The sequence below is a fragment of the Argentina silus genome (genome assembly GCF_951799395.1).
Source record: "Argentina silus genome assembly, chromosome: 6".
Taxonomy (NCBI): domain Eukaryota; kingdom Metazoa; phylum Chordata; class Actinopteri; order Argentiniformes; family Argentinidae; genus Argentina; species Argentina silus.
The window spans coordinates 5630132-5645131 of record NC_139660.1 but is presented as its reverse complement, the minus strand read 5'-3'; the positions used below and the strand labels follow the sequence as shown (position 1 = coordinate 5645131).

The window sequence follows — 15000 nt, the reverse complement described above, 5'->3', positions numbered from 1 at the left end:
ACTAAAAGGGCCCAAGCCCTACCCCAGTCCTAATCAAACAGACTGGGGGGTGCGGGGGCCATAAGTCGAGCCAGCTGTATCCTACAGTCAGGGAGGAATGTGCTGAGAGCCCAAACCCTGGAGGAGCAGCCCAGCCCAGCCCGGCCCAGCCCAGCCCAGCCCAGCCCAGCCCAGGCCAGGCCTCAGAGACTGTTCTACTCTGCTCCAGACAGACAGACAGACAGACAGACAGACAGAGAAACAGACTGACGGACAGACAGGCTGGGGGGATGTGGTGGGGTGATGTAAACCAGGACCCCCTGCCGCTACCACCAGACCTGGCAGACACCATACCTCGGAGTGTGTGTGTATGTGTGTGTGTGTGTGTGTGTGAGGTAGCTTAGTCAGTCTTACATACACGCAACACATTTGACAAGGCCTCTAATTGGTCCTCCTGGCGGAAGGCCATGGTGCCGTGGTTCTTAATTTGGCTAAGCCTGGCTCGATACTGTAGATGGAAGGGAAATGACACCTATGTGAGTCGTTCTGGCACATTTCTCTCTCTCTCTCTCTCTCTCTCTCTCTCTCTCTCTCTCTCTCTCTCTCTCTCTCTCTCTCTCTCTCTCTCTCTTTATGTCTCCTGTGCTCTCTAGCCATATCCCTCTCTCTCTCCCTATCCCTCGTTCTCTTTCTCCCTGCCATCTTTAATTACAGTAACTCATTTCACTTTTGGCTCAGATACATTATACGGGTGAGAGGAAGTGGCTGGGTCACCTGGAGTTCTGCTCGGATTACATCGTTTCTCTAGACCGGCACTCACGACTCACACTCACTCACACTCACTCACACTCACACTCACACTCACACTCACTCACACTTTCATTTACTGTAAATGGACCAGTCATTCTGACTGTACATGTCTGGCTAGCTGACAGAACACCTCCGGGTAACTTTCACTTTGACTGTTCAAACTTCGCTAACTTTCACTCTGACACAACATCTTGTTTTTGTTGTATAGGCCTGTCTAACTCGACTACTGTAAACTGGCTAAACTATCTCTCTCCCTACCCTAATTCAAATGTATATACTGAGAGATACTATAGGTTGACCAATGACTGCATCGAAATTCATTCCCTAGTTCACACTAAAGTGCTGAACTAAGCTGAGTCAAGCTGAGCTGAGCTGAACTGGGCTGGCCTGATTACTCATCCACCCTAGTTGGACAATGTGAAAGGAAAATATCCGACACAATATGGTTTGCGTCAGCCCTGTAGTGTGTAAAGCAGCAAGCCCCTCTGACTACAGGTCTAGATGCTAACTTAACAGGCCTGCCTAACTCTACAAGTCTGGCTAAATCTATCTCTGACTGTACAGATTTGGCTAACTCTAACTCCGATTGTTCAAGTCCGTCTTATTCTCCATCTCACAACTCAAGTCTGGCTAACTCTCTTACACAGGTCTGGACACTTGGTGATGGATGACAGTAAATAGTCTGGACCAGGAGGTTTATGGGTTTGTGTACTAGAATGCACGACGTGGAAGATTGATTTCTTCTCAGGGGGTTCAACCTCAACTCAACCCAGCCCACAGCACTAAGCCAATGAGGCCAAATCGTTTAACACGACACTCGGGAAAATCTCTCTCTGTCTCTCTCTCTCTCTCTCTCTCTCCTCAGGCCAGCAGGGAAATTAAACTTGAAAAATGACTCTATTGACTGATTACAGTCGACCCCAACTGAGAACCATGAGGAAACAACTGAAGAATGTCGTAACGTGAACTAACTCCATCAAGGCACAGTACAGCTTGGGCACATCTATCAATTTTTCACATCTCCGTCTCTCCCTCCCGCCCCAAATGTTTTACATATGTCACAGAGGACATCACGGTTCTATCTTTTTTCTTTCTCAGTTTTCTTTTGTTACAGAACACGCAAGTTTGGGAGGGGGGAAAGGCCATGCCGTATATTTTCCCTGTAAGAGGAGTTGGAGGGAAGGTGGCGGGGGTAGTAGGGGGATGATCTCACTGGCTATCCCCGCTGACAACCCCCCCACAGGTGGCGAGAGATGGTCCATTCCTGTGACCCGTGCGAAGAGAGCCACACGTGCATAACAACAGGCAGGGGATGGAGGTGGGGGGGGGGGGGGGGTCGTCTCCGTCTCACGGACCCAGGCGGAGAAGTGGGGGTGGGGGGGTGGTGGTGGGGGTGGGGGACCACAATGCACCTCTGTGTGCTGGTCGGCCGGCAGTGTACTGGCTCACATCTGTGTGTTTTTACAGGGGGTTGGGTGCACAGGAAACACTGGTTGGGGGTGGGGAGGGGAGGGTGGACACTTAGGCACTTTATGGCTGTGTTCTGTACTGATTTATACACAACCCAGGGGAACAGTGACATGTCAGCGTCAAGTTCAGAATGGAGATGTAATATAATGCAATACAAGGGCTCGTGCTGAGGCACTGGCCAACCATGTCCAAAGTCAAAGACACACGTTTTTTCGTCACCATACTCGCTGTTTCACTGTGGTTTGGTGAGAGTAGCTATTCTTAATCATGTCAAATGAAGTCAAAAGTCTAACATTTGATCAATTTCTGTCACTAACTTCACTCCTACCACTAAACCCTCCTAGTTTGATACCAGAGTGACACTGACTACATACTGTACTGTAGCATCTAGCACGGGGCTCTTCTATGGACTCACTTTCCCAGAGTTCAGCTGTGTTGAGCCAATTTGGAACCAGCTAGCTGACAGCTGTTTCAGAGGGGACTGAGAGTTCATACTTATGAGAAGAGGAGAATAAATATGATTCATTTGATCCCCGACACAGCTGCTCTGTTTTAGACTGTTGATGGTCTACTGTATATTATACAATACACGTTTGATTATTTTGTCTGAATGTCTTTTGCACCAGAGTCTTAATTGCCCCTGAGAGGATAAATAAAGTTTTACTGAATTCAACTGAGTTAGCTATAAAGATCAGTCCCTGGATAGGAGGATCGCGTATCATGACAGAAAAACATTAATGTTGAATAAACAGAGGTAAAAAGCTTCACGGTAGAACACGCTGTCTATTGGTTCCAACCTCTACATTCTACATGTGGACTATGACAAATAAAGATACTGTGAAGAAGCTATCAATAATCTGACCAATGACTTCAGGGCTAGAGAGTGTATAATTATGGGAAAGAAAATGACCAATTCCAAACGTGTTCCAAATCTTCAAAGTTGAATGCCGAATGTATATACTGAGAGATACTATAGGTTGACCAATGACTGCATCAAAACGTGGCGTTCCGATCAAGGTGAAGGATGGTTTTATGGGTGTGTATGAAGTATCAAATGTGGTTCAGTTGGAGAATCCTCACAGCCAGACTTACTGACCTCTATAAAAGTAGGTCAAATGCCACGGTTTGTCAGAGCCATTTTCACAGGGCTGGACGATGGGTATATTTCATCTCGCGGGGCATTCGTGTTTTATCTTAGCAGTCGTTACCCTGCGCAACCTTTGACCCCATTAAATCTCCCAGAGGGAGGCCTTCACTGATACGCACCGGCTACGCACCCACTCCCAGTGTTGAACCAAAGCACATACCTACAGAATGTCTTGCTCAATCGCTAAAGGGACTCGTGAAACAATAAAAAGATTAATAAAACAGAGAAAGAACGAAGAAAAAAAAAAAAAGCTAAACCCAGACCCTTGCCATTCCTGGTCTACTTTTATCTGGAAAATCCGGAGACTGTAAGGCAGGTCTGTAATAGCCCCATAAATCCCTGGGTATGAGTGTGATAATCAGTTAGCTCTATGGGTCAGGAAGACGTTAGCCACAGTGTACCGTAGCTGCAGGAAGCTCCTCTCTGAGGAACATGACTTCATCGCCTTTCCCAACAGTTTGTCTGCTGGAGGCCAACTAAGTCAGTCTCCATGCGTCCAACTGGCTCTATGGGGAAACGTTAAAGATTTTTCCCTGGGTTAGGGAGCTGTTTTCTGTCTGTCTCAAATCCATCTCTACGGGGGACATTAGCAGTTCTTCCCCAGGTTGGAGAGCTGTTTTCCCAGGCACAAAAAGCTGGCGTCTGGCCTCTCTGGAGCTCTCTGGGGCGTCCACACAGTGTGGAGTAGATCCTGTTTTACACCTCAGGGTCAGACGGCTGGCCTGCACTACCCAGTGTGTGTGTGTGTGTGTGTGTGTGTGTGTGTGTGTAGGGGGCCTGGAGGGGGCTAGGCGTGACTGACGAGACAGCCCAGGCCCAGCAGAGCAGAGCACACTATAAACACTATTATACAGACTACTATTACACACACACACACACACACACACACACACACACACACACTTTTTATTTCACTCTGAGTGGCGTAAAACTAGACCCAATGGGCTGAGCTGGGAGAACCAGCCGTGTGCATTAATCCTCCTAAACCCTGTGACCTGCAGTGCTGAAGCCTGGAGATCTGGACCATGTCAGTCAGGCAAGGGATTGAGTCTACAGGCTCCTCTAATATGCCTAAGACCTCTTGGGTGGGGGGTAGGTTGGCTGTCCTGCTAGGTGGGTTCTGAATGGGTGTAAGCAGACAGCTGAGTGTTTTGGGGTCTTATGGGACTGTGTGGATGTTGCTAGGTGTTTGAGGATGCTGTGTGGAAATAGGTGGGATTGGGTGCTTATTGTCGGGACTGTAAATTTGCTGGGTGCCTGACATTGTGACTCACCTCCTGCTCCTGCCCCACAGCTGGGGGAGAGCTGGCCGCTGGAGCAGGTGCACATGTTGGGTCTGGAGCAGAATCCATCACCACACGAGTTCCTGCAGATTGCTGAGGAGGGGGAGAGAGATAGTAGAGGAGAGGAGAGGAGAGGAGAGGAGAGGAGAGGAGAGGATGAAGAGACATGTCAAATAGACTACTAAGGCAGGTGAAACACACTGGCCAGGGACTGTCAACATTTGTCTCAGGTGCAATTGGGATACATATTGTACATGAAAAAGGGATATTTTAGAAAGTGCTTCATCAACTGCCAATCACTATTTGCGTGAGAAATCATTGTGAGAAATCATTGTATGTATGTACAGTATTGTATATACAATACGTATATTGGATCTTGGTACTTACGGACGATACACTGGTTCCCTCCAGGCAGAGTCTTCCACCCTGGGCAGCAGTAAGAGTGGAAGCGAGAGCCACACACATTGGGCCTGAAGAAGAAAAGACAGAAAAACAAACTTAGTCCTCGCAAAGCCCCCTAGAATCATTTAAGAAAAACCCTCTACAAATACACATGGGTATGAATTATTTTCTAAGCACTCAGAGACCTGGGTGACCTCTACTTCCAGTCTAAACAGGGCTTGCATTGATATGAAGCCTCCAAGGATGATACACATAGTTTTTAATGTGGGGGTTACACGGAAAGCAGCAGTTTGTTTTTGGTCATACTGAATCAAAATTTCCCAAGAAACAGGAGATATTTATAAACCCCTCTCCCTAAGCCCCTGCCCGGTTTTCTGGCTAACATCCCAGACTGGTGACTCCCTTGCTTGAGGTCTGGTTCTGATTGGTGATTGGTGGAGAGCCCTCCTGTGACCCCTGACCCCTGACACATGTAAGAGCCATCACACAGCCCTGAGCGGTTAAGAGGCCTGCCAGGTTATCCACAACCTTCCCTCTGAGGAAATGGCTCAACCACATCAACAGCTCCGCTGGCTCTGCTTTATACATAATGGAATTGGCAGAACCTAAAGAGTCTAGTAACTAAGCTCTGTCGTTGTACTAGAAACACAGTAGTGATGTTTTAGAGCCTCCAATGATAGGAATATACTGTACTGTATCTACTTCATCAGTGGCTTGCTCTCTCCATTCTACTCTGGAATGCATGGATTCTATAGGACTATTAGCTACCAAGGGATAAAGCTGTAACCAAGGCTTGGGCTGGCGTCCCTACACTGCAATCAATCATCTCTTGAGCAACTCTCTGAATCAACTCTCCAATTCACTTTGGCAATCAACTATCTGGTCTGGTATCTATTTTGTTCTTGTCCAGAACTAGCACACTTGATTCATACTGCTCAACTGATCATTAGCTCTCGATGACTTGCATCAGGTGTGTTAGTGCTAGGCTAGAACAATGACGTACAATCCTTCAGATACCCCAGGACCGGAGTTGATAAACCTTGCAGTAAATGGAAGACATTTTGTGAGTTCTTCTTCTTCTCCTCCATAAGACGATCTGCTGCTCTTCCTTTACCAAGACAGTAACTGCTGTCAGTCACCAGGGAGAGGCCAGCTGTAGTTTGGATCTTTGATTGACTGAGAGCAGAGCACACCTCAAATCACATTACCAGATGGCACAGAGACAGGGAAGAAGGAGAGAGAGAGAGAGAGAGAGAGAGAGAGAGAGAGTGGGAGAGACAGAGAAAAAAGAGACAGAGTAGATAGACAGAATGAGAGAGAAACAGAAAGACAGAAATGAAGGTTTGAAGGAGGAAAGACAGGATGGTGGGAAAGGAATGAGTGGATCAGTAGGAGGGAAAGGAAAACAAGTTTATGTTAAGGAGCGGAGGAAGGGGGAAGAGGGAGTGGAAAAAAGGGCAGCAGATATGGAAACAAGGAGCAGAGCAAGACAAGCAAGGAGAGGCGAAGCCCAGAGGGGGCTGCATTTCTGGGTCAAACAGAGCTGGAGGGGGCCTTGGAAATATACAGAGCAAGAGGTAACATTCCAAAAGTAAATGGGGTGAAAACTATCTATCTGCAGTCACTGAACACTTTATTAGGAACACTATACTAATACTGGGTCAGGCCTCCCTTTGCTCTCAAAACAGCCTCAAGTTTTCGTGGCATTGATTCCACAATACGTTGGAAACATTCCTTTGAGATTCTGGTCCATGATGACATGATTGCATCACGCAATTCCTGCAGATTTTTCAGGTTCACTGCTGTGAATCTCCTGTTCTACCACATCCCAAAGGTGTTCTATTGGATTCAGATCCGGTGACTGGGAAGGCCACTGAAGAACACTGAACTCATTGTCATGTTCATGAAACCAATTTGAGGCGACTTTTGCTTTGTGACATGGTGCATTATCATGCTGGAAGTAGCCATTAGAAGATGGGTAAATTGTGGCCATGAAGGGATGCACATGGTCAGCAACAGCTCAAATAGGCTGTGGCGTTCCAAGCGATGATTGATTGGTATTAACGGGCCCAAAGTGTGCCAACGAAACATTCCCCACACCATTACACCACCTCCACCATGAGGCAGGTACAGGTGTTCCTAATAAAGTGTTCGGTGAGTGTATATACCTGTCTCTTTCTCTCTCTCTCAACACATGTTCGCAATTGTTCTGCTCATTGAAACCTGGGCGAGTCACTATGAGGCAGATTAGGGAGGGTTGACCTGGGTATGGCTTGAGTTTGTTTTTCCTCTTTCTATCTTCCTCTGTCCTTCAGGCTAGCCTGTGTGACCTGCTTACGAGGGAGCCTCGGCCCAGAGAGCCTCAGCCCCTCAGCTCTTCAGCCCTCGGGGATTTGCCTCAATATTGAACCGTCATGCTGTTTTCAGCACTCAATTTAAAGGGGATTAACTCTTGTAGCACTGGCAGTAGTCTTTGATGTTGTCTCCTGGCCCGTGGCTCTCTCATTAACTCTCATTAATAGTAATAAAAGAAAGATGGCTGCACTTTTAGCCAGGAGAAATGTGAACTTAAGGGACAAAAGGCCATTCTTGTCTGATCCCCCCCCGCTCACCACCCAAAGTTCAGCGGGGTTTAAGAAACAAAAGATTGTTATAGGTTTTGTTGACAACTGCATGTTATGGACGAGTAGCTGGCGATAGGATCAAATATGGGCATATTTGAGAGCCTCACTATTAAGGCAATTACTTTGAACCATACCACATTTGAAAGGTGTCTTCCATGGGAGAGATTTACGCCGACAGTAATTGCACCTCTGTTTTCACCTAGTTTCCCCCTCTCATCTAACTGTATAAGATGCTGAAAGACAGAAACTTTTCCAAAGTCCTTTGATCTTCTAGGTTAAGGCACAGAGGATGCACTTTTAAGAGGCCACTCCAGACTCCTCCTGTTGAAATGTGCAAACTCAACAGTCATGAGACAAAGCTCCTGAGGCCCTTCCTGACATGCAGGATTCCAGGAAGTCAAAAGTTCAGGTCCGGAAAGTTCAACAGAGGTACATGTACAGGGAGACACAGAGGGGGGGTCTTTAACAACTAGGGAATGGCTCTCTGTGTAGACATTAGTCTCAATCTCCAGACTTAACTAAGATTACAAAGACTGGCAACCCGGCAAGATGAGCAAGACGATGAACCCACCTATCTGCAGCTCCCAGCCAGGATTACTGAAGGTCAAACTGAAGAGGTTATCCAGCAAAGAGGGTAATTCTAGGTCATGATGTGTTACCCCTCCTTCAGGTCAAAGGTTGGATGACTGGCATTTGACCCCCAGTCAGTGGATTGTTACCTAGTTCTGCTCTGAGCCACTGCATGTGGAGGAGCCTGCTGTTTGGTCAGACCTGGGGTAAATAAGCCTGTGTTCGGGGAAAGGTTTTTTTCTCCCCAACAACGTTGGCCTGGTTTTCTCCCTTGACTGGGTTGAACCATGAGCTCACTCCAGTCTAGACGATGGCTGAGGCACTGTACCTCTCTGGGTTGGGGGCGGGGGGGGGTGGGGGGGGGGGATTGGGAGAGGTGGAGGGGTCTACTTTACACTACAGTACTCTACGGTCCAAAACTATCCCATGGGCAATGTTTGTTCTCTCCATAAGAATAAGCACCATCTTGCAAGATTTTTGTGTATTTTTTGTTTTTATGAGACACAGATGATTTATGGCCCAACCCATGTTGTTTGTGATAAGCTGTAACGATTAGCAGAGTTTTACTGAAACGGGGATAAATCAAATCAACTCTGCAAACAATGAGCCTATACATACTGTACATTGTTTGCTATGGCAGATGGGGAATACATAGACTGGTAGTGACGCCACTCATGGAGAGTGACAGAAAATGGAAACCACATTAGCTCAACCACATACCACATGAACGATCTGAAACGGCCCAGTCTTTCTTGTCTCTCTCGAGCCTGAATATATGCAGAAAATGCAGACACATAAAAAAATGAAAGGAAGCCTAACGCATATAAAACACGCGGAAACTGGCCATCCTTCACACATCCCAAACCTTCAACTCAGATTTTGCAAGCTCACCCTTCCTATCCTCCTTCAATGTACTCAAGAAAGCACTGAGACATTCTAGAACTGGGGGGGAATTATTTTCTTTTTTGGGTCAGGCATGTGCCAGGCCAGCCAGCTAGCCTCTGGGGGAGTGCATTCGCTGTGAGGACCCTGTCCAGACCTGTGGAGTGGTATTGACATTACCTTGGCTTGGATGTAACTAGAGCGGCTAAATGTAATTCTGTGCTTTAAAGCATGCTGCCAAGTGAGCAATGTCCAAAGCATCTCCCCTGGGCTGAGCTGAGCTGAGCTGAGCTGGGCTGAGGAGAGCACAGAGCTGGCTGCCTAAAAGCCCCTGGCTGGACCCCTTTCCTCTCCTCTCACATGCTGGAGACCTTATTCACTAATAAGGTCTCCAGCAGAAAGACTGTTCCTTCTACCTGGCATGGCTAGTTGAGAGCCACAAACTCTCTCTCACTTTCTCTTTGTCCTTCTCTGTCTCGCCCTCTCCCTCCCTCCCCCTCCCTCCCCCTCCCTCTTTACCTAGGTCCGCCCAAGGTTTATCAAGGTAATTGAGGTCCAAGGACGCAGTCTGATCAGATCCCAGACTTGTGTGGGTGGGTGCCAAGTTGCACTGTGCTGTGGGAGCCAATAAATCAGAGTCAATCACCCACAACAGCAGAGAGAGTCTGACCATATGTAGCGGTAGCAATCTTAGCCAGCAAATAAACACTGTTCCCAAACTAAAGCCAACATAATAGCCATTATTACAATACTCTCTCTATACCTTACGTGTGTGTGTGTGTGTGTGTGTGTGTGTGTGTGTGTGTGTTTTCATGTATGTATGTCCTCATGTTGCATACAGTACATAGGCCTGTTCGTAAATGTGGTGACTACTCATTATCTATGCGTGAACAGTCAGATTAGAGCCTCTCATTTAAACAGTAGAAATTTAGAGCTTAACAAAGTGATGGAAAAAGTCCACAGGCTTTGTTGCTTGTTCCCATGAATTCAGCAGTTTGATAGGAACAATATGAGCTTGTGCAAGTCCTGGCTCCCTCCTGACTATTCAGATTCTAACAGAGGGGTGGGGGGTGGGGTGAATTGTGCATTTACAGAATGTATTCACATCTAAACTTGAATCAATGCCACTCAACAGAGTTCTGCTTCACTGACCACATCAGATTTTCTTTTTTTTTAGAAAGATAAGGCTGCCCTTGTGTTGTCAAGATGAACTACATTTTGGTTGCTCCAAAATTCAAACTGAATATGTGGAACACTTGTTCAAACATCAAGACTTTGGCATCAGTTGTGTTCTGATTGTATCGATGTAGAACAGCCCCTCTGCATGTATGGGTTCACCCCAGAGTGGATACGACGTGCACATCACGCTTGGAGTGCCCTTGTTCTGGCTTTGACACAGAATGGCTCAACTGAGACTTGTTTGGCTTTCCCATAATACAGAGTATCAATTAATGTATATAGAGTGGTGGTATTAATCACACTGGCTGTCAACAAGCAGATGACCCTGCTTATTCTACAATGTGTGAATCATTACTGAACATGTTATTAAAGAAAACACCAGTCCTATATCCTGTTTCTTCATTTTAATTGAGTACTATTTCATTCCATGAAGGCTTGTTCTCTTTTTCGCACTCTCTCTCTCTCTCTCTCTCTCTCTCTCTCTCTCTCTCTCTCTCTCTCGCTTTGTCATGCTTTCTGTTGTTTTGTCACCTGCGGCAGTGAAACAAATGTCCCTTGTCATGCCCCCCCCCCCGCGCGCCCCCCGAGCGATCCGACTACCTCATTTCCTGTTTGGGGGCGCAGGGGAGCCATAAGCAGGGACAGATGAGAGACTGATTGGAATAACTGATGCTGACATTCGAAAGGAGGCCCAACAAAACATCCTTTGTTTTTCTAAAAGGAGGAAATATACAGTAAAAGCTCCTTGCTCCATTGACACACATCCCACACCCAGTCCCTGGGGAGACAGAGGGGGAGTCGGCAATGATGTTGAAGGATGGAGAAGTGTGTGTGTGTGTCTGTGTGTGTGTGTGTGTGTGTGTGTGTGTGTGTGTGTGTGTGTGTGTGTGTGTGTGTGTGTGTGTGTGTGTGTGTCTGTTGGGAGAGTTGGGGTTGTGGTTTCCATGATCCACTGTCCCTGAGGCACCCCCTCATTTACTACCCTTTCACTCTCACTCTGAGTGATTACCGCACAAGATTCTGGCCAACAAACTTTCCTTGCAGTCTCAGAACTAGAGTATGTTCTCAAACTCATACACTTACCAGAATGCCTATATTTATGTAGGTCTTTGTACTCACTCAAGGCCTATCCTCTTTCCTCTTTCTCCCATGAAAACGTTGATTTGCTGTAAATGCGCAGGGATTTGTCACTATGGCAGGAAGCCTATTAGCTGCGAACATGTGCTGCCTTAGATAGAACAACGATGTATTCAGCATTATTTGTGAGCTAACGCTACCTTGGCCATAGCCCAGAAAGCACAGCAGTTGAAGAGGCAGAATTGCCAAGAAAGCAAAATGGGAATAAGCCACACATTATCGGATTGTCTGACTACGGTCACACCCTTCGGTCACACACACGCACGCACACACACACACACACACACACACACACACACACACACACACACACACACACACACACACACACACACACACACACACACACACACACACACACACACACACAGGAAACTGCAGAAGACCATCTCCTTACCCTCTCAGGGTCTCCTGGCCTCTCCGACGGACCCTCTGCACCTCCCTCTCATCCACCTTCCCCGTGAAGCGGCTGGTCTGGTATCCTCCATCCCCAGCCCCGGCCTGGCCATACACTGTGTGGACCGCGGCCCAACACACGGCCGCCCATCCCAGGAGCACCCGGGCCAGATTCCCAGCTCCCATTGGTCAGTTGTGTGGACGCGCCTTCTTCTTGAAGTTCTGCTGCTGCTGACTCTCTGGATTGTCACTCTGTCTCTCTGTTCACCTGAACCGGGCCGGACTACACGCACACGCCTGTGTGGACCTGTTCCAGTCCCAGTGTTCTCTCCAGGGTAGGGGCTAGATGAAAGGGGGGGGGGGGGAATTAATGTAATGAATTTCTCATTACTTACCTGCAAGGATACTTTTACCAGACTGTTCTGACTGCATTATAGCATATTAAGTTGAAAACCATTCAGCCCATTCAGGGTTTTTTCTCTCCTCCTCTCATTAAAAGTCAGGTTTAAGCGTGACTGATGGTTCCCTAGTGATATGTAACCACAGTTTAACCGACCTCAGGGGCTGGAGAGCAGTAAGTTGAGATTTACATTTTCTCCTTAATAGTGGAGGACAGGTCATAAGGCAGAAAAGAAAAATAGCCCTCTTCCCTGACCCAATCAAATTTAATGTAAGATGAGTGATACATCACTACAATACAGACCCCCCCCCCCCCCCCCTCTCTCTCTCTCTCTCTCCCTCTCTCTCTCTCTCTCTCTCTCTCTCCCTCTGCATGTAAATGTTAGACTTATATAAAAAATAAGGCCAAGTCAAATATAATACAATGGAAGAAAAGTATCTCATTAAGCATTTAATCTTCTCATTTTCATGTGTCACCACATACAGTATATCACTGAAATACTAAAAAGCAGAGCAACATGTTTTTTGGCTTGGTGTTAAATTATATTCAAATAATTTAATAGGCTACAACTCCTTCCTTCAGTGGAAAAAACTTAGTGGCTTCAATTACAGTACGAGACTGATCCAATGTGGGCGGGATCAATCCCCAAGCCCGAACAAAGAAATGCCTGATCAATTACCTAGTACGGCAGCCTTTCCCCAAACTTTCCTTTCAAACCAGACAGCGAAAGCAAACATTTTCATCGCGAATAGAAATGTAAATTATGCAAATCGACCACCAGTTCAAACGTATGGTTTTGCTCCCTTTGTCGTAAACTCCTATAAAAATATGTCATACAAACCGTGGAAACAATATGATGCTAGTTAGGGAATGAGAAACAGGCTACTTATCCGATTGGTCTATATGTGTCATGCAAATGTTTGTGCATTTGTGCTTTTTGCATGGGACAAATCACCTTGTAAAGCATCTTATATATATAGCGTATAGCGGACCATCGCTCTGAACCATGAAACAATGTATAATTTCTTGAAATTTGATAGCAGCTTGAACATTTTTGCCTTATAGCAATAACCACATTTTTCAGATGTAAAATTGCATTAATTAGGCTAGTGTTAAACGTTTCCTAAATAATAAAATGGAGAGCGAAACCTCGACTTCTGTCAGGTATGCTAGTGTAGACTTCTCATAAGACACTGAAAAAAAGCCGGTAATACAAATGTACGCTCTACTGCCTAATCAAATCCACGCAGAAACCGTTCTACCGTTTTGACAAAACTTTTCAAAGTTTTCAGAAGTGTGCATCGCTAAGTAAATTGAATACAAATGCAAAAATATAATCTTTGTAATAACACCCGATCCCTAAAACAATAGTGACGTTTCGTGTACTAATTTATTAGCTAATGCCATAAATCAATAACTGCACAATACCTTACAACTGTTGGAGTGCCTTGAAGATGAGGAGCCCAGAGTCGGAATTTGAGATGGGATACGTGCCCCAGAAAGGGATATTGAACTATAGCCTTGTGAGAAAAAGAGAAAAGTTCGGGAATTGCCGTGATTGGAAGAGGGGAGGTGCTTTTTTTTAAGACAGAGAGAGAGGGGGGTTACTAACGGACTGAAGGACAAACCCACATTCCTCAAGAAGACTCTACTGTTATATAGAAAGGGACCAAGTATTCATTCCTCACTCTAACATCATTTTTGAACAACATTCATTCATACCTGTGTACCTAGTAATGATCTCCTGAATGTCATCAGTTAGAACAGTTTAGTTGACCCTTTAGAACTTTGTTTGGAAACATATTATCCGTAGGTTAGATTTGTATGGGGTTCTATCACCATCCCCGGACCCCAAAACATATCTTTGGTTGAACTGTACAGTTTTTGATGATGTACTATACATATTTTGCCATTCAGAGTGGTTTGTGAAGTTCCACTCAACATTGAATACCATTAATTTTTTTTATCTTTTGAGTTTTGCCGGTGGACACACCCTATTATCTGAGGCCAGTTTGGCTAATTTGATCATTCAGGTTAAGAGCAATCTCAACAAGACTGTGTCTCTCTTTAGTGTGTGACAAGTTTACACTTGCTATTTGGATAGTGCTGTTATTTATTACCATAGTAACCCACAGGGCGAGTGATTGACGTATCCTTATGCATTGTTGTCACTGTTGATAGGAAGTCCACCAAATTAAGTATGGGTTTTGCCATCTGGGTGGTATATTGGGCGAGCAGCTGAGCACGTCCCAAATGTTGGTACCTACAGAGTTGACTGTTAGCCCCTGTTTGTCTTAGGAAACAGGTTTGGAAGACACAGCAAGCAGTGTTTGTCAGGGCTACTTTAAAATAGTCTCCTCTCCACTCACATTTCGTGACGACGTCGTAAATACGGGTCCTTTTTGCACAACAAGAGAACGCAGAAATCCCTCATCTTAGTCTCTGCTATAGAGTGATGGATCCCTTTTGGAACTTCATTGAAGTTGTGCCTTTGTTTGAAAGTGTGAGAATAAAATTGATGGAGGGATCAATGCCAGTCCTCCAGAAAAACATCAATTATGTTGATGAATGAAGATGTTTTCTTTTCTGGGATCCTTGACATTTACATTGGGGGTGTTTACATTATTGATGGATACTCCCAAGTTTTCATAGAGAAATCAGTGTTCACGCCAGCTGCCATGCCTTTGCTTTGCTAAAAGTAATAAAACTAATTGGGGAAAT

General features: G+C 45.9%; 1 protein-coding gene across 2 annotated transcripts in view; it reads right to left on the bottom strand.

Annotated features, from left to right (window-relative positions):
- Positions 1 to 12065, bottom strand: part of fbn2b (fibrillin 2b) — a gene marked incomplete at its 5' end in the record, with an annotated part of 62744 nt that extends 50679 nt beyond the window's left edge. For both annotated transcript variants that reach the window (XM_083672407.1, XM_083672408.1), the window contains 3 exons: positions 4681 to 4782; positions 5077 to 5159; positions 11881 to 12065. In XM_083672407.1, coding sequence (XP_083528533.1) covers positions 4681 to 4782; positions 5077 to 5159; positions 11881 to 12065 — 370 coding nt within the window. The remainder of the gene's footprint in view (positions 1 to 4680; positions 4783 to 5076; positions 5160 to 11880) is intronic.
- Positions 12066 to 15000: the final 2935 nt, after the last annotated feature.